This window comes from Pteronotus mesoamericanus, unplaced genomic scaffold (genome assembly GCF_021234165.1).
Source record: "Pteronotus mesoamericanus isolate MK-2021 breed Mesoamerican mustached bat unplaced genomic scaffold, CSHL_Meso_final contig_246, whole genome shotgun sequence".
Taxonomy (NCBI): domain Eukaryota; kingdom Metazoa; phylum Chordata; class Mammalia; order Chiroptera; family Mormoopidae; genus Pteronotus; species Pteronotus mesoamericanus.
This window is the reverse complement of record NW_026555104.1, coordinates 11,107,777-11,134,510: the sequence shown is the minus strand read 5'-3', so window position 1 is coordinate 11,134,510 and position 26,734 is coordinate 11,107,777. Positions and strand designations below refer to the sequence as shown.

The following is a 26,734-nucleotide window of genomic DNA, read 5'->3' as shown; positions in this document are numbered from 1 at the left end:
TTCCAGCACTGGGATGGCAGCTTGAAGGGCACCAACAGCATACTGGGAGAGACTGAAGTGTCTGGCATCAGGATGAACAGCAGCCATTATCCCTTTTTTGAGCCATTCCCCCACAGAGCCACAGAGCCACAGAGCCACAGAGCCAGCAGGCTGGTCCCATCTCTGAGACTCCATTAACGTGGCTAACACTGTTTGATCTGCCTTGGAGATCCCCCAGAGACTCTGTCCCACCCAACTTACAGACCCACCCAGGCTGCTTTTCCATATGAATGGCTGCTCTTGGCTGGTCTTGGCTCCTGCTGTACAACTTCCTAAATCCTTTCAAACAAGCAATAGCTGGTTTTAGTGAGCCCCAGGCCCAGCACTAGCAGCAGTCAGATTAGTTTCATAGTTTGGCTTCCCATGGGAGTCTCTAAGCCCAGCACAAATAGCACACTTCTCAGGTTGCTTTATAGCTCAGGGACGGTGGCCCTAGGCAAAACACAGGTGGGGGCTGACCTTGGCCTGCACCCAGGAAACCCTAGGGCCACTGCACCCAGTGGATAGCTACAGACCATACTGGAGTAATGCCACCCTGCCCCTGCACAGCTGTTATTGCACAGAGGGCGAATATTGATGGTTTAAGTAGTCATAGCCAATCCTTGCAGCAGACTGGCCTGGGTAAATCCCTCCCATTGATCTGTCAACAGCAACCAAGGCTCAACTACAAGAGGAAGGGGTACTCAGCCCACACAAAGGGCGCGCCTCAAGTACCCAGCTTGGGTGATAGGGGAGGCTGTGCCACTGGACCCTACAGGACACTTACTACATCAGGCAACACTACCAAGACACAGAGTTGGAGCAGCTCTACCTAATACACAGAAACAAACACAGGGAGACAAAGAAACATGGCCCAAATGAAAGGACAGATCAAAACTCCAGAGAAACAGCTAAACGTAACAGAGATAGGCAATCAATCAGATGCAGAGTTCAAAACATTGGTTATAAGTATGCTCAAGGAACTTAGTGAGGACCTTAGCAGCATAAAAAACATCCAGTCAGAAACAAAGGATACACTAATTGAAATAAAGAACAATTTACAGGGAAACCACAGTAAAGCAGATGAAACAGAGAATCAAATCAGTGATTTGGAACATAAGGAAGCAAAAAAACATCCAATCAGAATAACAAGAAGAAAGAAGAATCCAAAAAAATGAGGACAGTATAAGCAGCCTCTAGGACAACTTCAAGAAGTCTAGCATTCACATCATACAGATGCCAGAAGGAGAAGAGAAAGAGCAAGAAATTGAAAATCTATTTGAAAAAATAATGAAAGAAAACTTCCCTAATTTGGTGAAGGTAATAGACATGTAAGTCCAGAAAACACAGAGTCCCAATCAAGCTGGACCCAAAGAGGGCCACACCAAGACACATCATAACTAAAATGCCAAGGGTTAAAGGTAGAAGCAGCAAGGAAAAAGCAGAGAGTTAAAAAGCAGGGAGAAAAAATAGGAGAGTTCCCATAAGACTGACAGCTGATTTCTCAAAAGACACTTTGCAGGCAAGAAGGGGCTGGAAAAAAGTATTCATAGTGATGAAAAGCAAGGACCTACAACCAAGATTTCTCTATCCAGCAAAGCTATCATTTTGAATTGAAGGACAGATAATGTACTTCCCAGACAAAGTAAAGCTAAAGGAATTCATCATTCCCAAGCCATTATTACATGAAATGGTAAAGGTGCTTATTTAAGAAAAACATCAAAACTGTGAACATTAAAATGACACCAAACTCACAACTATTAACTGAATTAAAATACTAACACAAAAACAAACTAACCAAACAGCCAGAACAGGAACAGAATGATAGGTATGGGGATCACCTGGAGGGTTATCAGCTGGAAGAGGTATGGGGGAGAAAGGGAAAAATGGTGCAGGGATCAAGAAACATAATTGGTAGGAACAAAGTAGACGGGGATGTTAAGAATAGTATAGGAAAGGGAGAAGCCAAAGAACTTACACGCATGAACTGTGAACATGAACCAAGGGAGGGGGGCGAATGCAGTAGGGAAGGGGATTAACGGGTGGAGGGGGGGCAAAGGGAAAAACAATCAGGACAACTATAACAGCATAATCAATAAAATATACTTTAAAAAAAATAAATAGCCCTTGCTGGTGTGGCTCAGTGGCTTGAGTGTAGGCCTGTGAACCAAAAGGTCACTGGTGTGATTCCCAGTCAGGGCACATGCCTGGGTTGCAGGCCAGGTCCCCAGTAGGGGGCACATGAGAAGCAACCACACATTGATGTTTTTCTCTTTCTCCTTCCCTTCCCCTCTCTCTAAAAATAAATAAAATCTTTTAAAAATACATAAATAAATAAAAGTGGGTATACTTAAAGCATTGCAGTATCCTGGATTAGATTCTAGAATAGAAAGGAGATGGTGATAAAAACTGGGAAAATTTGAATAAAGTTTAGTTAATAGTACAGTATCTATGTTGATTTCTTAGTTTTGATAAGGGTACCATGGTTATGTAATATGTTAACATTAGGAGAACTGGGTGAAAGTTATAGGGGAAAACTCTTTACTATTATTGCAAAACCTAAATTTATTTTAAAATATTGTTAAATTTAAAAGTGACTATAATTGACCTGACCAGTGTGGCTCACTGGGCATTGTCCCACAAAGCGAAATGTCGCCAGTTTGATTCCTGGTTAGGGCACAGGCCTAGGTTGGGGGCTTTGTCCCTGGGGCAGGGAATGTGCAAGAGGCAGCAACTGATCCATGTTTCTCTCTCATATCGATGTCTTTTTCCATCTCTTTCTCCCTCCCTTCCCCTTTCTCCAAAAAAAAAATTTTAAGTGTATTTTTTAATAAAGTGACTATAATTTATTAAAATCCAAATTTATTAGTAATAATTATTAAAATTAGGTAAATAAAAATGATATGACTCTTGCCTATCATATCTAAAAACCTAAAAAAACAAAAATATTCAGTATCAACAGACATGTTTTCACTTCTCTTAGGATCATCTACTATGCTTACTTACCACGTCTTATTAGTCTTCTCTAATCTAGGACAATTCCTCAACCTTTGTCTTTCACTAGACCGGCATTTTTGAAGGCTATACTACGGAATTAAAAGAAATACTACTAAATTTGTGCTTGTCTGACATTTCTTCAAGATTACTGTATTTTGTCGTGTATAACACACTTTTTTGCCCAAATTTTTGAGGGAAAAATAAGGATGCACATTATACATGGGTATAATGATTACATACCATGGGTATAATAATCCCATGTATAATGCGCACAAAAACGTGGTCGTGCATTATACACAGCAAAATACAGTAGACTCTGGTAATACATCCCCAGCCAAAATACTACAAGTGTGGTACTGCCTCCTTTTAAGGGTATCATATCTGGAGGTATAAAAAGTCTGTCTATTGTCACTGGTGTTACTAATTTTCACCACCCAATGAAGGTGTTATCTGTCTCCCCCCCCCCCCCCCCCGCCAATGTACATAGTTACTGTTTCCTACCTTGTACCTAAGAAGCCATCTGTGGAGAGGTACTTTTAAATGTAGACATCCTTCTCATCTAACTTTTCTTCTAGGTTTGGCAACCACTGAAGGTTTGAGCCCAAAACAATCTTTGCTATGATAATTACAAAATGCTGATATTTTCCAAATCTACATTCTCTTCTCATTAACAGTCAGCATTCTATTATAAGGGAAAGAGCTCCCTTTTCAGCTATCTATCCCTCATCTATCATGCAAATTATGGATTCCTATTTTATTTGATGGGTTCTAATCCATTACTCTTTAGTTTGATGCTCAGATTGTTCCAGATTTGGCCAGTGGGAGCCTCTTCAAGATGGCTCCAGTGTCCATTTGACAGAAACCATCTTTTTTTTTTAAGTACTTTTTAACTTTCTGTCACAAGATGTTCTAAGGCTTATCTTTATGTTCTCTGATCCCACAAGAGAATGAGCCATTCCTCAAAGGAGCTCTTGTTCCTTCTAGAGAGGAATTCAAGATCTGAGTGCTAAGTCGAGTGTTGCTGCAACCAGAATCTTGCAGCAGAAATAAATAATTAGTTCATATTAATATCTAATTCCCATCCAATCCCACAGTTCTTTGTTACATTCCCTGATTCCATATTTCTACCAGTGGACTTCAGCTGCAACAATTATTTCCCTTAGTTCCTCTACATTTAATAAAAGGGATTTCTGTTCTTGTTATATGTATGTATATCTCTGTGTATGTGAGAAATAGAGGAACAGAGAAATGTTCCTACTGATACTTCCAATTCCAATCCAACACCACAGGGTTACTTCTAGCCTTTCCCCTTTCCTTATTTACAAATAAGGAAATTACTTCTTTCTTAGACAGTAAGAAAACTAGTTCTCTACAATGTATTTACTTGTTTATTCAAATCTACTATACATATACTGTAGTTTCAGAATGCCAAACCATGTCCCAGGAAGAAACAAGTGCTAGTTTCTTCTGTCTTCAGCATTATCCAGCCAAAGTACTGTTTCCAAAATAAGATCAGTTCTTTTCCTTCCTACCCCCTCTGTATGCTTATATTATAATATAGTTAGGTTCATTTGTTTCAGTCTGTATTACATTTGGGTTTTCCCTACAGCATAGCTTTTATTTTTGAATGAACATTTAATGAACTTTGGTAAAATTCATTTTTTGTAGTGTATACATTGAGGTAGACCACATTTTTGACAACCATGAATAAAACTACCATAAATATTCAGGTATAGGTTTTTGTGTAAACTCAAGTTTTAATTCCCCTTGGATTAATTCTAGGAGTGGAACTGCTGGGTCATATGATAATGGTACAGTTAACTTCACTTAAAAACTGCCAAACTGTTTTCCACAGGTGCCAGACCATTTTTTATTCCTACCAGCAATTAATGTTTGCAAGTGCTCCACATATTCACTAGCACTAGATACTGTCTGTATTCCTTTCTTCTCATCTTTATTTTTAAGCCATTCTAATAGGCCTGTAGTGGTATCTCATTGCGGTCTTAATTTCTATCTCCCTAAGGACAAATGATGTTGACCATCTTTTCTTATTTTTATTGACCAACTGTATTTTTTGTGATGTGTCTGTTTAAACCTTTTGCTCCATTTGTATTGGGTTACTTTCTTAATGTTGAGTTTGGAGGGTTCTTTCTGTGCTCTGGATATGTGACTTACAAATATTTTCTGCCAGCCTGTGGCTTTCCTTTTCCTTCTCTTAACAGTATCTTTCAGAGAGGAAAAGTTTTAAAATTTGATGAAGTTCAATTTCTAAACTGTCTTTTATGGATAATGCTTTTGGTGTTCTATCCTATGACCTCTTTGCATTATCCAGGGTAGAAAAAATTTTCTCCAATATTTTATCCTAGAAGATTTATATTATGCTTTACATTTAGAATTATGATATGCTGTGTATTAGTTTTTGTATAATGTGTGAGTCAAAGTTTATTTTTATGCATATGGAAGTCTAGTTGCTCTGACACTATCTATTGAAAATACTATCATTTCTTCATTGAACTGTCTTTGCACTTTTGTCAAAAATCAGTTACTGTATCTGTGTGGGTGTATGTCTGCTCTATTTTGTTTATTTATGTATTTATCCTTTCAATGTCATATTATCTTAATTGCTATAGGTTTATAGTAAGTTTTTCTAGTCAGATGGTGAGTTTCTTAACTGTTCTCTTTCTCAAAATTGTTTAGTTCTTTTGCGTTTCCATGAGTGTTAGAACAGGCCTGTTAATAACTATTTTAAAAAGCCTGCAGGTTTTTTTATTGGGATTGCATTTAATCTATACATCAATTTGAAGATAACTGACAGCACAACAGTATCTAGTTTCCCAATCCATCAACATAGCATATATCTCTTCATTTATTTGGATTTTCTTTGATTTTTTTTAATCATTATTTTATGGTTTTCAGCATACAGATCTTGCACCTTTTTGTTGGATTTATATTGAAGTATTTCATTTGGGGGGTACTATACATAGTACTTTTAGAATATAAGAAATTCTAAACACTGCTGACATAGAAATACGATGGATTTTTGTGTATTGATCTTTTATCCTGCAACCTTGCTATAAACTCATCTGTTAGTTCTGGGAGTCCTTTTGAAGAATATTTGGGATTTTTCAAAGTAAACAATTATGATGTGTTAACTGGGTAAACATGCATGTAAATTTTAAAACTATACTTGCTCTTATATTCTTTAAAATACATACAGCTTAAAGTGAAATTATGATACTGAATGGTGAGCTTATAATTATGGAAATGAAACACATAAAACAAGACTAGCATAAAGAATATAGAGAACTATGATTCCCACATTTTCCTTGAAGTGATTTACAAATGAACTGAAGAGAATAGGGTATTGTTCTAGAACAATAAGTAAGATAACAGTGAGGAGAAAAAAAGTTTTTAAAAAGTGTTTAACTACATAAAAAATACAATGTAGAACAGAATTAAATGAGCTGTAAGTAATTAAAGAAGAGCACAATACCACATGTCATCTATACTCACTGGCTGAGAATAAAAAGAGTAAAGACAAAATTGGCTGTAGGCCTAAAGACAAACTTGATGCTGTCAAGAGAAAAAAAGGGAGTCAAAATATATACAATCAATCACTTTGTTTCAAACCAGGACACTATGAAGATCCACTTGGGAACTATTTTAATCAACTAATCAGAATGATCCGAAATCACCATATCATTTAATTATATGTAAATAGTCTTTCTATATTTCTTTTGTGTATTTATTACCTTTTTCTTGTAACACTAAAAAATTTGCTATAACCATCAAAAATATAAAACTTGCCAAGCTCTCCCTGATCGAGTAGCTCAATTGGTTAGGGCGTTGTCCCTGACATGCCAAGGTTGTGGGGTCCATCCCCAGTCAGGGCACATACACAAATCAACCAACGAATGCACAGGGAAGTGGAACAACAAATCAATGTCTCTCTCTCTCTCTCAAATCAATAAATAAAATTTAAAATAAATAAATAAAACTTACCAGTCCCTAAAAGAATACAGGTTAATAAAATCTTATTCTAGGAAGTTTAAAAATGAAGAAAAAAATTCTTTTGTAAAGTAAATACGCAAATTACTTCGTGCTGGAACCATACATGGTCTGTCACATTTGCTGACAAGCTACTTGATTTCCAGGCCAGTGTTCTGTGGCCCATTTATTGACATCATGTTGGTTTTATTTAAGGTACTAGAAAATAAAAGAGAATGGTTATCTTCCTGGCAATCTTGAGACAGGAGTCATTTTAGACATCTGGCTCTTTGGTTTCAAATACTTATTATGATACCAAGCCTTTGATTATTTTGATTGATGAGACAGCTAGCAGAGCTGGCTCAATTAGAGTATTCCTAAATTTAATGTGATCACTACTGCCAATTAATGAAAATTCTGAGATATAAGAACTATTTTTAATCCTCTAAAAAAAAAGTTGACAAAAGGATCCTTCCTCCATATATTCTACAGATAGACATTGCACATTTACCCTGTCAAGGAGAGAGGAAACATAAAAAGAGAAGCACGCATTCATGTGCATACACTCACATATGTAATACATAAATATACTCCCATACAGGTTTATCTGATACCACAAAATATGAAGGTCGATGATTCAGAAACGGAATTACAGCAAAGATATTCAATTATGGGCTACGCTCAAACTACACTCATCTACATGGTGCATGTTTCCCAGACATGAAGACAATTAACAGAAAGCACCTGTTCAGGGCAGCTGCCCCTGACTTCTCTACGCTTTCATGCTGCAGTTCCTGGTGTTATTCTTATCTGAGTTTAGGTGTCCTGACTTCCTAAGTCAGCTTTTTTGTTTGTTTGTTTGTTTCCCTCCCTCATTTTATTTTACAAATCTGTCAAGCATACAGTAAAGCTGGTATAGCACCATGAACCTTTTACTCCTTCCACTAGTCAGGCATCACTAACTTTTTCATTAAAGAGTGAGATGTTAAATATTTTGGACTTTGTAAGCCAAATATATGGTATTTTTCTGTTGCATATTCTTATTCTTTCTCCAAAGTAAAAATCTTTCTTAGTTTGAAAGCTGAGCAAAAAGTTCACAGGCTGGATTTGGCCCATGGGATCTGAAGTTTCCAGCCCCTACAACAGAGAAATCCTTGGTTAACATTTTGCCACATTTGCTTTTAAATTCTCTACCTACACATACATAATGTTATCATTACATTATAATTATTTTATTATTGAAGACGATATGAGGGTAGATATTTTCACTATTGGTTCCAAAGTACTTCTTCATATATCTCATGAGAAAGAACATTCTCTTGAATAACCATAGCACAATTATCAAATTTAGGAAGTTTGGCATTAAAATAGCACTCTTATCCAGTGCATATATAGTCCATATCCAAATTTCACCATCTCAGCAATATCCTTTAAAGGAATTTCCCCCCCCAATCTAGGACCATGAACATTATCTTTAATCATCAGGTCTTTCCAGAGCCAGCTCCTGATAACTAGCTTATACTAATTTGCTTTTGTTGCCCCTATTAGATCCTTACTTCTGGAATTATGAAACTTTCTCGCTCAACCACAGCTCTCAGAAATAATCCAGCTGGTGTAGGACAACCCCAGAAACTGATACCTACAGAGGTCCAAGTACTAGAGAATCATCCTCTACCTAACAATGATTCTATTCCATGAGGGAGGAAATACAGTGTGCACCTTCTTACCTTGTCAGAAAACAAGTTCTCTTGATTCTATCAATTTAAACTTTAAAATGCACCTTCACTGTCAATATCTAGTTTAAGCTCTCAGCATTTCTTCCTAAATTATTATAAAAGCTTTATAACCAGTACAAATAATATTAGCTAAGGGAAATTTCAATACTAATTCTTGCCATGATGCTTATGTTAGATTATCCCTGGAGCCCAAATCAAACATAATGCAAGCATATATGTAAACCAATTGCACGAAACTATCGGAGAGCAACACGTGCAGGTTAAAATCCTTTAGAAAAGAACAGTATACAAAGCGAGCTGTAAATTTATTCCAGCTTCATTCCTGAATTTGTTATACAGGAAAATAGAGTCCAAGAAGGAAGACAGGCTGAGGTCAGAGACAGGAGCTTCCAAAGTGTCTAAGATTTAAAAGGCACAATCTTAGAAGAGAGCTGAAAAACAGCTCAAAAATCTGCAAATTGTCCTCAAACAGTCAACTCCTCTAAGTATGTTACCTGCATAAGACTCCCAGAAAATTCAGCAGAAAACAAGTAGCTGGAAAACTGAAGAAATAACAGAGCTTTCAGAAGACAAGAAGTGCTGGAGAGATGGAAGCAGGAATTCAAACCCACCAAAATGACTTAGCCTTGATAAACACCTGGAGATTTAGTTGGAATCAGACAATACATGCTTTAAGAATAAGGGCCAAGGCCCAGTAATAATGGCAAAACTGATGTCAATTAGCCCTAACAAAGCTTAAAACCAAGCCTCAAGGTGACTCATCAGTATTCTCTCAGCTTGCCTACTACTATTACTACTACTACTAATAATAATAAGTAATTGTCTTTGAAAAAAACATAATTCAAACACAGCTACAAACTTTCTGGCACAATGATGACTAACCAATGAAAAATGGACCAAATACTGAAAAGGAAAAAAATTAGAAATAATGAAAGACTCAATGAGGATTCAGATACTGTAGTTATCAGAGACTTTTAAATAAATAGGAATCAAATAGATATTTTAGAAATGAAAGACATAATAAAAATTGCACAAAGAACACGAGAAAAACAGGTGAAATACAATGTTTTACATTGTTTGAGAAGTGGTAAAAGTGCTAATTTAACTATAATAAATCAAGAATATATATATTTAAGAATAAAAAATACATTATCAAAAGATAGAATTAAAATATATATTATGTATTCTGTGTGTTGTAATCTGGGGCCTTGCTAACAAAAAAGCCCTGCTATTCCCAGATTTATTTAATTCTTAGAGATAGAAAACAAGCATATTTTACAGACACAAATCACCAATCCAGAGCCCACACCTCCAATTACCTCAAACTTTGGGTCCTCTCTCCCCTGCTCTAATCACCACAGGGCCAAGTACTAGACAACTAGGGATAGACCTGATACTCCAGAGTATGCTGAAATTACTTAAACTTGCTTAACCCTGCCACTCCTGAACCTTCCCACAGAAACCACAATAAAGGTTCTTGCTCATATACTTCCCTTGATTCTTCTGCCTCTTCAACTGAACCAGTACTTCCCCATACAGCCCCCTATGGCATGGTGCGCCTCCTTCTCTTAGGATCTGTGAGTGTAATACACAAACTTTCTTTTCAGTGGCAGTTGTTACCTGACCTGGTGGCTTCCCCATACCTGAATAATAGTAAAACATATTTTAAAATAAAAATAACAAAAACACTTGACTCACTCAAAAGATAACAGGAATGAGGAATAAAGGAAGAATAGATAGAACAAACAGAATCAAATAGGAAACAATAAACTTATGCCCAACTACATTAGTAATTACATCAAATATAAATATGCAAAATACTCCAATGAAAACAAAGGTGAGATACAGAATAAAATTCCTTGGCACTGTCCTTGGTGGCAATTTTCTGGATGACACCCAAAGCACAAGCTATAAAAGCAGAAATAAGTAAGTGGGACTATATCAAATTGAAAAGCTTCTGTACAGCAAAAGAAACAACAAAATGAAAATGCAATCTATGTAATGGGAGAAAATATTTGCAAAGCACTTAAGAAAAAAAAATAGAAGGCCTAAATAAAATTACAAATGAACACAAAGTCACAACCAATGCTACAAAGATACAATTGCAAGGAAATATTACAATTACATGTCAACAAATTGGACAGCCTAGTAGAGATGGATACATTCTTAGAAACATACAGTCTTCCAAGACTAAATCAGGGAGAAACATAAAAGCTGAACAGACCCCTAATAAAGAAAGTTGAATCAGTAATGAAATCCCTCCCAACAAAAACAGCCCTGGACCAGAGGCTTCAGAGATAAAGTTTACCAAATATTCAAAGAATTAATACCTATCCTCCTCAAACTAGTTCATAAAACTGAAGGGAAGGCTCTCAAACTCAGTTTATGACACCAGCATTGCACTGATACCAAAACCAGACAAAGACACTATAGAAAAAAAATACACACACATATTGATATCCCTGATAGACACAGATGCAAAACCTTCAACAAAATATTAGCAAACCAAATTTAGCAACACATAAACAAGTTCATATACCATGATCAAGTGGGATTTAGCCCAAGGATACAAGGTTGGCTCAAAATCCACAAATCAATTAATGTGCTACACAATATCAACAAAACGAAGAATAAAAATCTTATGATTACATCTAGCTGCAGAAAAAACATTTGACAAAATCCAACATCCACTTATGACCAAAACTGTCAGCAAACTGGGGATGGAGGGGACATACTTCAACATAATAAAAGTCATACACAACAAACCCACAGTTAATATCATACTCAATGAAAAGCTGAAAAGCTGGAAGCTTTTTCTTTAAGATCATAAACAAGACAAGGATGTGCAATCTCACCATTTTTAGTACAGTTTTATAAGGCCTAGCCACAGCAATTAGACAAGGAAAAAAAATAAGAGGAATCTCAATTGGAAAGGAAGAAGTAAAACTCATTATTTGCAGGCGACATGATACTAAATTAAATATAGAGAATCCTAAAGATTTCACCATAAAACTATTAGAACTAATAAATGAATTTACTAAAGTAGCAAGATACAAAATTAATATTCAGAAAGCACTTGCATTCTAATACATCAATAAAGAACTATTAGAAAGAGAAATTAAGAAAACAACCAAATTTACAACTGCATTAAAAATAAAAACCTAGGAATAGATTTAACCAAGGAGATAAATTTAACCACTCAGAAAACTCTCTAAGACACTGAAGAACTTGCCTAAGATATAAATAAATGGGCAGATAGATTGTGCTCATGGATAAGAAGAATTAACATCATTAAAATGTCCACACTATCTAAAGCAATCTAAAGATTCAGTGCAATCTAAATATCAATGGCATTTTTCACAGAACTAGAACAAATGATCCTAAAATTTCTATGGAACACAAAAGACTCCAAACAGTCAAAACAAAGCAATCTTAAGAACAAAGTTGGAGGCATCACAGTACCTGGTATCAAACTATACTACAAGGTTATAGTAATCAGACCAGCATGGTACTAGCATAAAAACAGACATACAGATCAATGAAACATAAAAGAAAGAGCAGAAATAATCTCCCACTTATACAATCAATACATTTATGACAAAGGAGGCAAAAATACATATCAGTACAAAAATATACAAAAGCTTAAGATACTTTTTCAATAGATGTTATTCGGAAACTGGACAGGTACATGCAAAAAAAAAAAAAAAGAGAGAGAGAGAGAAACTAAACCACTTTCTTTTACCATAAAAAAGATAAACTTGAATGAATTCAAGACTTACACATAAGACCTGAAACTATAAAACCCCTGGAAGGAAACAGAGGCAGTAAACTCTTTGACAGTGCCCTTGGCAATATTTGTTTGTAGATGTCTGTGCAGGCAAGGGAAGCAAAAGAAAAAAGAAACAAATGAGACTACATCAAACTAAAAAGTGTTTGTACAGTGAAGGAGACCATCAACAAAACCACTAAAGAGAAGATATTTGCCAATGATACATATCATAAGGGTTAATATCCCAAATGCATAAGAAATCCATACAACTTAACACCAAAAACAAACAAACAAACAAACAAAGAATCCGATAAAAAAATGGGCAGAGGGCCTAAACAGTCATTTCTCCAAAGATGACACACAGATGGCTAATAAACATGTGAAAATATGCTCATATCCCTAATTATCAGGGAAATGCAAATTAAAACCACAAGGAAATATCACCTCACACCTGTCAGAAAGGCTACCATCAATAAATCCACAAATAACAAGTGTTGGCAGGGATGTGGAGAAAAGGGAACTCTTGTGCACTCTTGGTAGGACTGTAAATTGGAACAGCCACTATGAAAAACAGCATCAAGTTTCCTCAAGAAATTAAAAATAAGACTACCATATACCCCAGCAATTCTACTTCTGGGTATTTATCCAAAGAAAACAAAAACATTGATTTGAAAAGATATATGCACCCTTATGTTCACTGAAGCATTATGTACAATAGCCAAGATATTGGAAGCAACCTAAATGTCCATCTTAGGCAAGACAAATGGATAAAGATGTGGTATGTATACACACTGGAATATTACTTAACGATAAAAAAAAAAAAATCTAGCCCTGGCTGGTGTGGCTCAGTGGATTGAGCGCCGGCCTATGAAGCAAAGGACTGAAGGTTCATTTCCCAGTCAGGTCACACGCAAGCCAGGTGCCCAGTAGGAGGGCGCCCGAGAGGCAACCACACATTGATGTTTCCTTCCCTTCCCCTCTCTCTAAAAATAAATAAAATCTTAAGACTATACTTTCAGGGATCATTTCTATAGTTTGTTAAGAATAAATAAAATCTTAAAAAACAAAGGAAGGAAGGGAGGGAGGGAGGGAGGGAGGGAGGGAGGGAGGGAGGGAAAGAAAGAAAAGAGATCTTGCCATTTGCAACAACATGGATGGACCTACAAGCTATTATGCTAGGTGAAATAAATCAGACAGAGAAAGACAGTACCATATGATTTCTCTTACATGTAGAATTTTAAAAACAAAATAAACAAAACAGAAACAAACTCAAAGATATGGAGAACAAACTCACAGTTGCCAGGTTGGGGGGTGGGGTGGGGGGGGGGAATAGGTAGAAAAAGCTAAAGGGATTAAAATGTACAAATTGCCAGTTGTAAAAATAGTCACAGGATGTAAAGTACAAGATAATTAATAATATTTAATTACTTATATTAATTTAATTAATATAGCTAATATTTAATAACTATGGTATCAGATGGGTACTAGACTTACGGGGTGACCACTCTGTAAAATATATAAAATGTCTAATTACTATGTTGTATACCTGAAACTAATATAATATTGCATGTCAACTGTAACTGAAAAATAAATAATAAAAATACCAACACACATAAATCAGCTGTATTTCTATACACCAGCAATAAGCCATCTAAAAAGGCAATTAAGAAAGTACTTCCAATTACAACAGTATCTAAAAGAATAATAGACCAATGAATACACTTATACAATAAAGTATAATGCCTGTACATTGAAACATTGCTGAACAAAATTAAAGAAGACTTAAACAACTGTTTAGAAAGACTTTCTGTGTCCATGGATTGAAAGATTTAATATTGTTTAGATGCCAATACTGTCAAACATGATCTACAGATTTAAGCAATCCCTATCAAAATTCCAACAGACTTTTATAAAAAAATGGAAAAGCCAATCCTGAAATTCATATAGAATTGCAAGGTACCTAAAACAGCCAATACTATCTTTAAAAAGGATAGCAACGTTAATCATCATCTTACTACAAAGACATGTTAATCAAAACAGTGATATACTAACATAAAGATGAATACATACACAAATGAAATCGAATTGGGGGTTCAGAAATAAACCTATACAATATGGCAAATTGATTTGACAAGGAAGTCAAGCAAATTCAATAGGAAAAAATAATCTCTTCATCAGATGGTACCAGGATAACTGGATTTTCACATGCAAAGAATGAACTTGGACCTCACAACACATACAAAAATTAACTCAAAATGCATTGATGATGACCTAAATATAAAAGATAAGAACATAAACTCTTACAAAGAAACACAGGGGTAAATCTTCACGTTTGGCAACAGATTCTTAGACATGTCACCAAAAGCACAAGCAACAAAATAAAAAAGATAAACTGGACCTCATCCAAATTTACAACTTTTGCATATCAAAGGAAATTATCAAGAAGGTGGGAAAAAAACCTACAGAATGGGAGAAAATATCTGCAAATCATGTATCTGATAAAAATTTAATATTAAGAATACATAAAGAACCCTCATGTCTCAACAACAAAGAAACAACCCAAACTTTAAACTGGAAAGAACTTAAATGGACCTTTCTCCAAAGAAGATATAAATGGCCAATAAGCACATGAAAAGATGCTCAACGTATTAGTCATTAGAGAAATGCAAATCAAAACCATGAGATACCACTTCACACCTCTTAGAATGGCTACAATCAAAGTAACAGAAAGTAACACATTTGTGAGGATATAGAGTAATGGAACTCTGGTACATTGCTGGTAGTAATGGAAACAGTGCAGACACTATGTTGCAGTTTGGCATCTCCTCAAAAAGTTAAACTTAGCATTACCATGTGATCTGGTATTTTCATTTTTAGGTACAAAGCCAAATTGAAAATGGACTGAAACAGATACTTGTATGCCACTGTTCACTGTAGCATTTATTCACAATAGCCAAAAGATGGACACAATCTAGTGTCTATGAACAATGAATAAACAAACCATGGTATATACATACAATGGAATATCATTCACCTATAAAGAAAGGAATGAACATGGATGACCTGTGAAGTGATGCTAAACATTTTAAGTGATATAAGCTATACATGAAAGTATAAGTATTATGTAATTCCATTTATATAAAATGTAAAAGGCAAATTACAGAGACAAAAAATAGATCAGAGGTTACCAGGGAGAGTGGAGGGGGAAATCCGGAGTTATTACTAATGGATACAGTTTCTATTTGGGGTGATGAAAAAAGTTTGAAAAATAGATAGTGGTAATGGTTGTACAACTTGTGAGTATAATGGATGCCACAAACTATACATTTAAAACTGGTTAAAATGACAAATTTGATTTTTTTTTTTTAGCATAAAGTACACACATATACACATAAGAGAAAAGACTGTGGTTCATATGCTTCTGCCAAATAATAATCCTAGATTTTCACAACACTAAAATTGACTCTGTATGGGACTCTACAGAAGTCAGTGTCCTGCAATGTTTAATTCTACAGCAAGACAAGTGATAAGACTCCTAAAAACAGTGTGCTAAAAATTCTAAACATGTAAGTTAAAGCAAAATAATATTCTTTTCCATTTTTCAGTAACCTATGAAGCCCAATAAATAAAACTATCTACTTCCATGTTATACACACACCTATGCAAGTTACTATAAAATGGACTATGGCCTATATCTCTCTATATTATTGGTTTTTCCTCTGCCAGGGTTGGATCTTAAGTAAATGCTGGTCACTGACATTAAACCTTTAACACTTACAAAATACACTGCTCCAAAGCTTCCATGGCCAATTTCTCTGAGATCTGTAAAGAGCTTCTCTGGATCTTCTTTGAAGAAGAGCTCTGCAATTTCAGGGTCCTTCAGGCTGCCTGCTCGGTTAGTTGATGGCATCCTGCTGGGCAATCAGCTGTTTGTTTCTAATTTTATACTTGCTATCCCAATCCTTGGTTCATCTGTATGAATGAAGCCACGTTGGCATAAACTACTGTAGAGAAATAAGAAAAGAAAAAAAGTCAAGAAAAGCAAAAGCTGCTAATTTTTAGTGTAAGGTCATTTTCTGACATATCTCAGGTCTAGAAATTTACTGAGAAGGAAGTATGGTTTATTTAGTACAGTAGTTCCTAAACCTAGTTATCAGAATCGCCCTAGAAAAAAAGATTTCTATTATACATAGCATGTAAGTATGTACTATACTTATACCTCTAAAATTAAATTTTTTCTTGGAAGATTTTCTGTATAAGTGCTTAAATATTTAATCCATCAGCAATAGATAATATAACACAAAGACAAATAAAAATAAGCACAACTCAGGGTGTACCTATAGTATGTTCCTAAAATCAAAAAGTCCCATCTATTAATGAGCTTCAAATATGAGAAAACACACAAAAGATTCAATTCAATAAGCTGTCTTTCTTTTCCTTTCAGATACTATATGCCAGTGTTTTAGTCAACTCTAATACAGACATTCCAAAGAAAAATGAGAGAAAGGTTCAAATTTAACAAAGACACTTATTTCCCCCATAAACCTGATTCACACAAAATATAGCTTCTACCTAATCTGCATCATTAGATAAGTAGGCATTACAGATAACCAGTATATTCCCTGGTAGTTCTGCTACCAGTTCCTTTGTATCATTTTACCCAATTTTATTTATTTTTAGAGAGGGGAAGGGAAGGAGAAGGAGAGAAACACTGATGTGAGACAGAAACATCAAAATGCAGTTGCCTCTCAAACACACCCAACAGGGACCAAACCTGGAACCCAGGTATGTGGCCCTGACAAGGAATCAAAGAGGTGACCTTTGCAGGACAGCATCCCAACCAACTGAGACACATGGGTCAAGGCTATTTTCCCCAATTTTAATGATTCTCATAATGGAAAGGCCAGGTGCTGGAATGACATTGCCATATATAAATCCCGGCAACACTATTTATAAGCTGTGACTTACACAGCCTAATTTTCCTAATCTGTAAAATGAAAATAATAACCTTCTTCACAGAGTAGTTGTGAGGGTTAAATTATTAAATGTAAGCACACACTAACACTCTGATTCAGTAAGCACTACATTAAATGTTAGCTATTTTATTTTTTTAAAGATTTATTTATTTATTTTTAGAGAGATGGGAAGGGAGAAAGAGAGGGAGAAAAAGGTCAGTGTGTGGTTGCCTCTCATGTGCCCCCTACTGGGGTCCTGGCCTGCAAACCAGGCATGTACCCTGACTGGGAATTGAACCAGGGATCCTTTGGTTCAAAGGCTGGCACTCAATCCAGAGCCACACCAGCCAGGGCGAATGTTAGCTATTTTAACTTGCTTAAATTCACCAATTAAGGGGGGAGGGGGAAGCTCCAATTTGATTTCACTAGACTTCTAAGGGAAAATAAAATTTCTAGCTAATTCTCCACATGTCCCTATGTAACCTTTAAGCAAATAACTGTCTGATTTTTAGTGGTCACTGAAACAATTTTAATTCTTAGTAGAAAATTTCTTGGTAAATAAAATGTATTCACATGTATTTTGTACCTCCCTAAATTAATACCACACTGCAATAAAAACAGTATTTGTTCACTGTTATTTGTATTCCACTGGTAACATATTTTAAAGGTTGCCTCGTATACTTTTACCAATTTCCCTGCTCTAGAACTTCCCTGGAACAAACAGCTTCAATTACAGCTCTTTCAAAAATATATGACCACCCTGCCCTGGCAGGTATGCCTTAGTGGACTGAGCACCAGCCTGCGAACCAAAAGGTTGCCACTTTGATTCCAGGTCCCTGGTTGGGGACCTGTGAGAGAGACAACCAACCAATGATGTGTCTCACACATCAGTGTTTCTCTCCCTCTCTTCCCTCTCTTTAAAAGTAAATAAATAAAATCTTGGGGGGAGGGGAAAGAACACACAACCATCAGAAAATCACTTAACTTCTCACTCCTGAAATGTAGAGATTGAAATAAATTCCATATAGAGTATAATTAATCTACCTGTAAAAAAACTTCAGTGTTACATAAGACCTTGAAGAATTTTAAATGCATGATTTTGCATTAAAATTTTCTAACAAGTTCCATGATTTGCATTTTCTTTCTTACCTGCTTAACAAATTCTCACTAAAAATTTTTCAAGACTTAGATAAAAAGTAATACTGCTTGTAAAATGTTAACTCTCATAAGAAGAGCTGATCATTCTCCTTCCATGCTCCAAAAAATCCTGCAGTATTTACAGTATTTAGTATAATTATTTTAACTTTCTCACCTAGACAGACAGACACAATGTGTCCCATTCATTTTTGTATTCCCTCTCTCCACCCTACACACTAGGCTCCTACAGTTAATATTACATATATATTTGCTGAACTAAAAAAGGAATACTTAATTATTCTCTCTGTATCACCCCTAACAATAATCTAACATCTGCAAATATTTATGGAGCAAATAGTATACATAAGATTATGACGGCAAAATATTAAAGTTGATAGAAAAAACAGAAAATTTATAAGGATAGCACCATCCAAAACATCAAAGAAACAAGAAATAATGAATTAATTGAAACATCTGCTCTACCAAATACCAAAACACAACATTATCATTACCAGAATATTAAAAATAGGACAAATAAATCAATAATCTAAAAGAGTTCAGAAACAAATCTGTGTATATGTATCTTGTGAGTAGACAAAACAGTATTATTACATTTATTTTTCATAAAAACAACTGTAAACTTAGTTTTTCCCCACCCTGTATAAAGTTTTGGTAGGTTTTTTTTTTTTTAATAATTTGATAAATGCATGTGAGGAACTGGAACTCATTACATTTCTGATTGGAGTGTAAAATGGTACAACCCTTTTGGAAAACAGTTTAACAGAAGCTTATTAGGTTAAATAAACATTTACTGTATGATGGAACAATTCCTTAAATAACTATCACTTACTCATAAGAAATGAAAGCACAGGCACAGAAAAAGAACTGTATACAGCAGCTTTATTCATAATAGCCCCAAACTGCAAATAATACAAATGTCTACCAACAAGTAAATGTGTAATAAAGTTGTGGCATAGTCACACAATGAATATTATTCCTACCAATAAAAAGGAATAAACTACTGATTCATGCAGCAACATAGATGAATATCCAAGTATTACACTCAGCAAAAGAAGCCAGAAACAAAAGAGCACATACTGTATGACTCCATGAATAAATTCTCAAACAGGCAAAACTAATCTAAAGTGATAGATTATGGTGGCCTCGTGCCAGGAAGGGGAAGAATAGGGAAATTGACTACAAAGAGGTTCACAGAAAGTTTTAGGGGTGGCAGAATTCTATAACCTGACAGGGAAGTGAATTACACAAGTGTATACACTTGTCAAAACAACTGTACACTTAAAATACTGTATGTAAATTATACCTCAATTAAACAACTTTAAAAAATTACAATGGCTTAAAATCTATGCCCTATATATGTATTAAAATGTTAACATTTTCTTCTGATCAAGTGAGGCTGTGAAGAGCATTACTTGTTAGCCTAGACACCTATCACCTGAGTTTTTATAGTAACTTTTATAATTTTAAGAAATTTTATTTTAAATTTGAGAAAGATAAAAAATATATATTTTTAAAGATTTTATTTATTTATTTTGAGAGAAAGGGGAAGGGAAGGAGAAAGAGAGGGAGAGAAACATCAATGTGTGGTTGCCTCTCACACACCCCCTACTGGGGATCTGGCCCACAACGCAGGCATGTGCCCTGACTGGGAATCGAACCAGTGATACTATGGTTCGCAGGCCAGTGCTCAATCTTCTGAGCCATACCAGCCAGGGCAAAATAAAATATTTTTTAAATTAGAAAAATACATATTCTAACTAGGGGGAACATCCAAAAGGTTATTAGCATTTTTTAACTCACACAAAGACTAATGCATTTAAAAATTTATGTCAAAAATTGTAGTCAAACAATAAAACTGAACATTTAGCCGTGACTGACATGGCTCAGTGGGTTGAGCATCATCCTGCAAACCGAAGGGTCATCGGTTCAACTCCTGGTCAAGGCACATTCCTGGGCTGTGGGCCAGGGTGCATGGGAGAGGCAACCAATCGATGTTTTTCTCCCTCTCTTTCTCCCTCCCTCCACCTCTAAAAATGAACAAATAAAATCTTTTTAAAAACCCTGAACATCCTCAGCAAACACAATTAAGGGTTAATATTCCTTAAATATACAGGTATAATTCAAATCACTTAAAAAGTATATGATCCACCAACATATAAATGGCCAAAAAAAATATATCAATATTCCACAAATAAGTAATATAAATGATTGGGGAAAGAAGTCAAAACATGAAGAATAATGAGTATGACCATGAGTTTTCTGATTCCATTTTCCTCCTTTCTCTTCCAGTTTTGACCTAAGAGTGGCCTGGGTAAAAGAATATCTTGAGGGTGCTTAAAAGAAAACCCAAAGGACTGGGAAAAAGGGACGCTGTGATCTGGAGATTGTCTCTTCCACCCCTTTTAGAGCTGCACTGCCCCAGCAACAGAAAAATTATGTGAGAAAACCTCTCTGGACAGAAAAACTGGGAAACAGGGTCCATGTCATCTAGAAAGTACGAGGGGAAATTATTTGGATTTTTTTTCCTCCTCTCCTTTCCCCACGTCACCTAAGGGCAGTCCTAGTTATGATGAACTGTAAAATGGCAAAGTCTAAAATTCTGAGAGAAACCTGTTTCCCTGGTCGGAGGAAATAGGAAAAGGCCAATGGAAACTGATGAGTATGGGGGAAATCATGGAGAGGAGAGAGCTGGAAAAGAGATGCCCCAATTTTGTGTATAAACCAACACAAATACTAATTTATGGTTGTGTAAAACAGACTCAAAGAACTGTAGCAAAGGTTACACTAAAGAGAACTAATTTATGATATAAACCATTGCCCAAGCCCCAGACTAGTACTAAGAGGCACAGTGCCAGGAAAATCCAAGGAGCACAGACAGAGAGAAGGAAGGTTTATATATAACTGGTATTAGAACCCTAGCCAGAGAAAGTGAGACAGAACTAGCCATCTAAAACAGTATCTGCTAAACAAAAACAAAAGAAAACAACCACAAATCACCAGACTCAGAAATGACAATATTCAAAATGTCCAGGATAAAATCCAAAATTACTCTACATGCAAATAATAATAATAATAATAATAATAATAATAATAATAACACCACCACCACCACCACCACCACCACCACAAACACGAACTGGAAAATGTAACAAATTAGCAAGGGAAAAGAGGACCAACAGATGCCCATTTTGAGATGACTCATGTTGCAATTCTCACATAAAATTTAAAGCAGCTATTGTAACGATAATAAATGAGATAATGGTTAACACTTGTGAAACAACTTGAAAGACACAGGGTCTAAGAAAAATTAAAATTATAAAAAAAGAAACACATGGAAAATTTAGAACTGAAAAATACAGTATTAGAAATTTTAGAAATCAGTGCATGGGCTCAACTGCAGAACAGAGATGATAGAGGAAAATAGTAAACTTGAAGACAGAGCAAGAGAAATTATATAAACTGAAGAACAAAGAAGAAAAAAGATCGAAAGAACTGAATACACTTCAGTGGCTTTTGAGATAATTTTAAATTTTCTAAGTTTTACTGCACTGGTACTGTATAAGGAGAGGAAAAATAAATTGGTAGTGAATAAAACTTTTTTAGTAATAGCAGAATTTGACAAAAAAATAAATAAAGGTAGAGATTCTAGAAGCTCAGCAAAGCCCAAACAAGACAAATACAAATAAAAACAAAACAAAACAAAAACCCAGGCTTCACATGTCATCATCAAAATGCTTAAGAACAAAGATAAATTAAAATCTGAATGACCACAGATTTCTCATAAAAGACAATGGAATCCACAGGAAGTATCATAACATCGTTTAAGGGGATGAAAGAAAAGAACTGTCAACCCAAAACAGAACCCTTTTTCTAGCCAAAGTCTTCAGGAATGAAGGTCAGGGGGCTGGGGGGATGATCCGGAGAGAGGGAGGAAGAGAGGAAGAAAAAAAAGAATCTGTTGCCAGCAGATCTACTCTAAATTAAATGCAAAATACTAAACAAAAGAAAGCTGGAGTGCCTATTTTAGTAGCAGACAAAATAGACTTTGGAGCTAGAAAATGACAAGGGATAAAGACATGCGATATATAACATGATTCCATTCATCAAATCTGAAATTTGCATTAACCTGACAAAAGAGGTTCAAATGACATGAAGCAAAAATTGATACAAATGAGAAGAGAAATAAAACTACTCTACAGTTACACTGGCAGATTCCAAAACTCCTCTCAGAAACTTTTTTAAAAAGTAGTCTGAAAATTCATAGAATAACACCAAGGAACAACGCTATCAACCAACTTCACTTAACGACATTTCTAGAACACCCACCTGCAACAACAGAATATATATCTTTTTCAAATACACATATGAGATTCACACCAGGAAAGATCATATTCTGGGCCATAAAACAAATCTTAACAATTAAAAAATTTCAGTTCATGCAAAGTATGTTATTTGTCCACAGTGTGATTAAACTTAAAATCAGTAACAGAAAGATAACAACAAAAAAAAAACCCCACAAAATTTAGAAGTTAAACAACATACTTTTAGGTAACCCATAGGTCAATAAAAAAAGTTTGAAGAAAAATTAGAAAATAATATGAATTGAGCGAACATAAAAATACAACATAAAATTTGTAGAATACAGCTAATGCAGTGCTCACACAGAAATTTAAAGCATAAATGCTATATTAGAAAAAAGATCGCAAATCAAGAATCTAGGCTTCTATCTTCAGAATCTAGAAAGAGAAACACTTTAAATAAAACAAAAAATAAATATATGAAAGAAAATATTAAAAAACAGTAAAAATCAATGGAATTAGGAAACAAAAACAGAAATCAAAGGTCGGTATTACTGTAGGCCCTGGGACATTAAAAAGATGAGGAAATACAATGAACAGCTCTAAGTTAATAAATTAGACAGGACAAATAAAACAAATTACCTGTACTTGACAGATAGAAACTACCAAAAATCACTCAAGAACAAATTGATAATCTCAAGTCATATGTGTATCAAAGAAGTTAAACTGACAGTTTAAAACATTTCCACATGGAAAACTCTAGTCCAATGAAATTAGACAGTTTTGCTACCAAATTCAAATATTAAAGAAACAAATAATACTAATTCTCTATAATCTCTTTCAATTGGAGAATTCCATAAAAGAACACTTCAATTTACTATAAGGCCATCCTTACCTTATCAAAACCAGACAAAAACAGTGACGAAAAATGAAAATTTCTGACCAATATCACTCATCAACATAAGAGCAAAAATCTTGAACAAAATGTTAGCAAATCAAATCTAGCAATATATACTACAACCTATAAAATGATACATCACAACCAAGTAGGATTTACCCCAGAAATGCAAGGATAGTTCAACATTCAAAAATCAAAATAAATTCTCCGTTCTAAACAGACTAAAGAAGAAAAAACACACAATCATATCATCAAAAGCAGAAAAAGAATTTGACAAATTCAACACCCATTCAAGATAAAAACTTTCAAAAAACTAGGAATAGAAGAGAACATCATTAACCTGGGTAACGGTATCTACAAAAGCCTGCAGCTTACTTAATGATTAAAGACTGAAAGCTTTCCTCTAAAGATGTCCACTCTAATCATTCCTATTCAACATTTTACTTAGAAGTTTTAGACCATGCAATATGAAAGAAGAAAAGGAACACATAACAAAAAGAAAGAAAACTGTCTCTAGTTGCTGACATAGTGTATACATGAAAAAAATCCCAAGAAATGTACAAAATAGCAAGGGAAGAAAATGAAATATTTATATGTTTTAAAAACATTTAAGTAGAATTTATATAGTAAGAACAATAAAACCCTAATGAAAGAAATCAATCAACTAAATAGAGATGTAGTGTTTATGGACTAAATGATTCAATATTGTTATGAGATCCATCCTCCCCAAATTGAACAAAAATTCAATGATTCAAAGATTCAACACAATTTCAATCAAAATCCAACAAAATTTCTTGTAGAAATCAACTAACTGATTCTAAAATGTATATGAAAAGGCAAAGGATCCAAATTAGTCAAAACAATTTTTATAAAACAGAATAAAATTAGGGGACCCTGAGATATGAAGACTCTATGAGATATGAAGACAATATTGAAGACAGTAGGTTACAATAATCAATATGGCATGTTAATGATGACAGGAAAAGATAATCTTTTCTGAAAATGATGCCACAGCAACTGGACTTCCATATGTATGAAAATGAACTTTGACTCATACCTTACATCTTATAGAAAAATTAACTCGAAATGTTTCATTTACCTCAATGTGAAATAAACACTATAAGCAAAATCTACTATAAAAAGCTATATTGATAATTTGGACTTCATTAAAATTAAAAACTTTTACTCTTGCAAAGGACACTTTTAAAAGAATAAAGTCAATCCAAAGACTAGAAAATTATTTTCTAATTATATATCTGAAAAAAGATTTGTATTCAAAATACATTTTAAAACTCTCAAGAACTCAATAATGGAATACAGTGATGTATCCTTGGATGATAAAACTATAAAGAAATTCCCAGAAGTTGTTACTAAAAATGACATGATAATGGTTACTTTAGGGAAAAGGAGATACTATAATTGAGACATGTGGAAGAACTTCAGGAGTGGCTAGTGAAGTTCTACGTATTTCTTGTCTTAGGTAGTGGTTACAAGGTAATTTTATTTATAATAATTCATTAAGCTACGTTTTTGTTTTGTGAATTTTCTGTATCTGTTTTATTTTTTAAAGAATAAAAAAATTTGCATACACAATATAGTTTTGCAAAGAGGGCAATACAACAAAGTGGTATGGATTATTTTTAGGTAGTTAAGACTGGTATGATGGAACATTCACAAGTCTATACTTTCCATATGCTCCAAACTTTCAAGAATAATAGTATGTTCAATTTCTACAACAAAGAAAAAAGATTAAAAGATCCAACAATATTTGTACATATTCTCCAGACTGTTAGAAGACATAAAAGATTAAAATGTATAAAAGCATGAAAACTCCAATAAAGTCAGATCCCTGAAATATATCATTCCACTGTTATACTAGTATCCACTGCATAATTATTTCTTTTCTATAGATCCTCAAATTCCCAAAATTCAAGTACTTTTATTATAAAAAATCCATGCCATCTGGGTTGCCCTGCACCAGTTCAGAATATTACTACAAGAGAGTCATCAATATAAAAATGACAGAGGCACTTAACTTGAGTCTTGGCCATCTTATAATGTTGTCATGAAAAACTACAGGAAAAATAAAGAGCACAGAGAAGATTTCCAAGCTACCCTAATCATAAACTCCATAAGTTTTCTAGCCTGCTGAACATGAATACTAGGTACACCAATACCCAAAATACAGAACTAATACAGCTTAATAAACTACAGGTCAGGCTTAAAAAAACATACACATTTGGGATGGGCAGAGGAGAAAGGGGGAAAAAATTGGGACAACTGTAATAGAATAACAATAAAAAATTATTTAAAAAATATATACACATTTGTGCACTCGATGGGTGGCTCAGTTGGTTGGAGTGTCGTTTCACATACCAAAAGGTTATGGTTCAATCCCCGGTCAGGGCACACAGCTAGGTTGTGGGTTTGATTTCCCAGTCAGGGTGCAAACAGGAGGCAATCTATGAATGTTTCTTTCTTTCTCTCTCTCTCTCTTTTTCAAAATCAATAAATATATTCTTGAGTGAGGATTAAAAAATTATACATATAAAAACACACATATAAACACACACATATATATATAAATATTTGTAACAAGTTCTTAAAGGTACTATGGAACTGCACATATGATTAGCTGACACTTGGTCCAATCCAACAGGTACACAGAGACATCTGGTCCAAGCCTATGATACTTGAAATTTGGTCCTGTCCAAAACATCCAGACTTAGAAAACAATCCTGGGTTCAAATAGTTCATAACATTTATTTATACTTTTAGTTTTCAGGGTTAATACCTAAAAATACTACCATGTTTTACTGGTTCAATAATTATGTGTGGCTGTACTGCCAATAATAACTCTTCTTGACTTGATAGCCTACCCTAGCTGTTAATGGCACATAGAGTGAAGTGCGGCAGAT

The 26,734-nt window shown here is 34.7% G+C and overlaps 1 protein-coding gene across 6 annotated transcripts in view; it reads right to left on the bottom strand.

Moving 5' to 3' along the window:
* TAOK1 (TAO kinase 1) overlaps positions 1-26,734 on the bottom strand; it is a 139,001-nt gene that overhangs the window by 71,920 nt on the left and 40,347 nt on the right. For all 6 annotated transcript variants that reach the window (XM_054573243.1, XM_054573244.1, XM_054573241.1 and 3 more), the window contains one exon: positions 16,286-16,511. In XM_054573243.1, coding sequence (XP_054429218.1) covers positions 16,286-16,417 — 132 coding nt within the window. In that variant the 5' untranslated portion in view covers positions 16,418-16,511. The remainder of the gene's footprint in view (positions 1-16,285; positions 16,512-26,734) is intronic.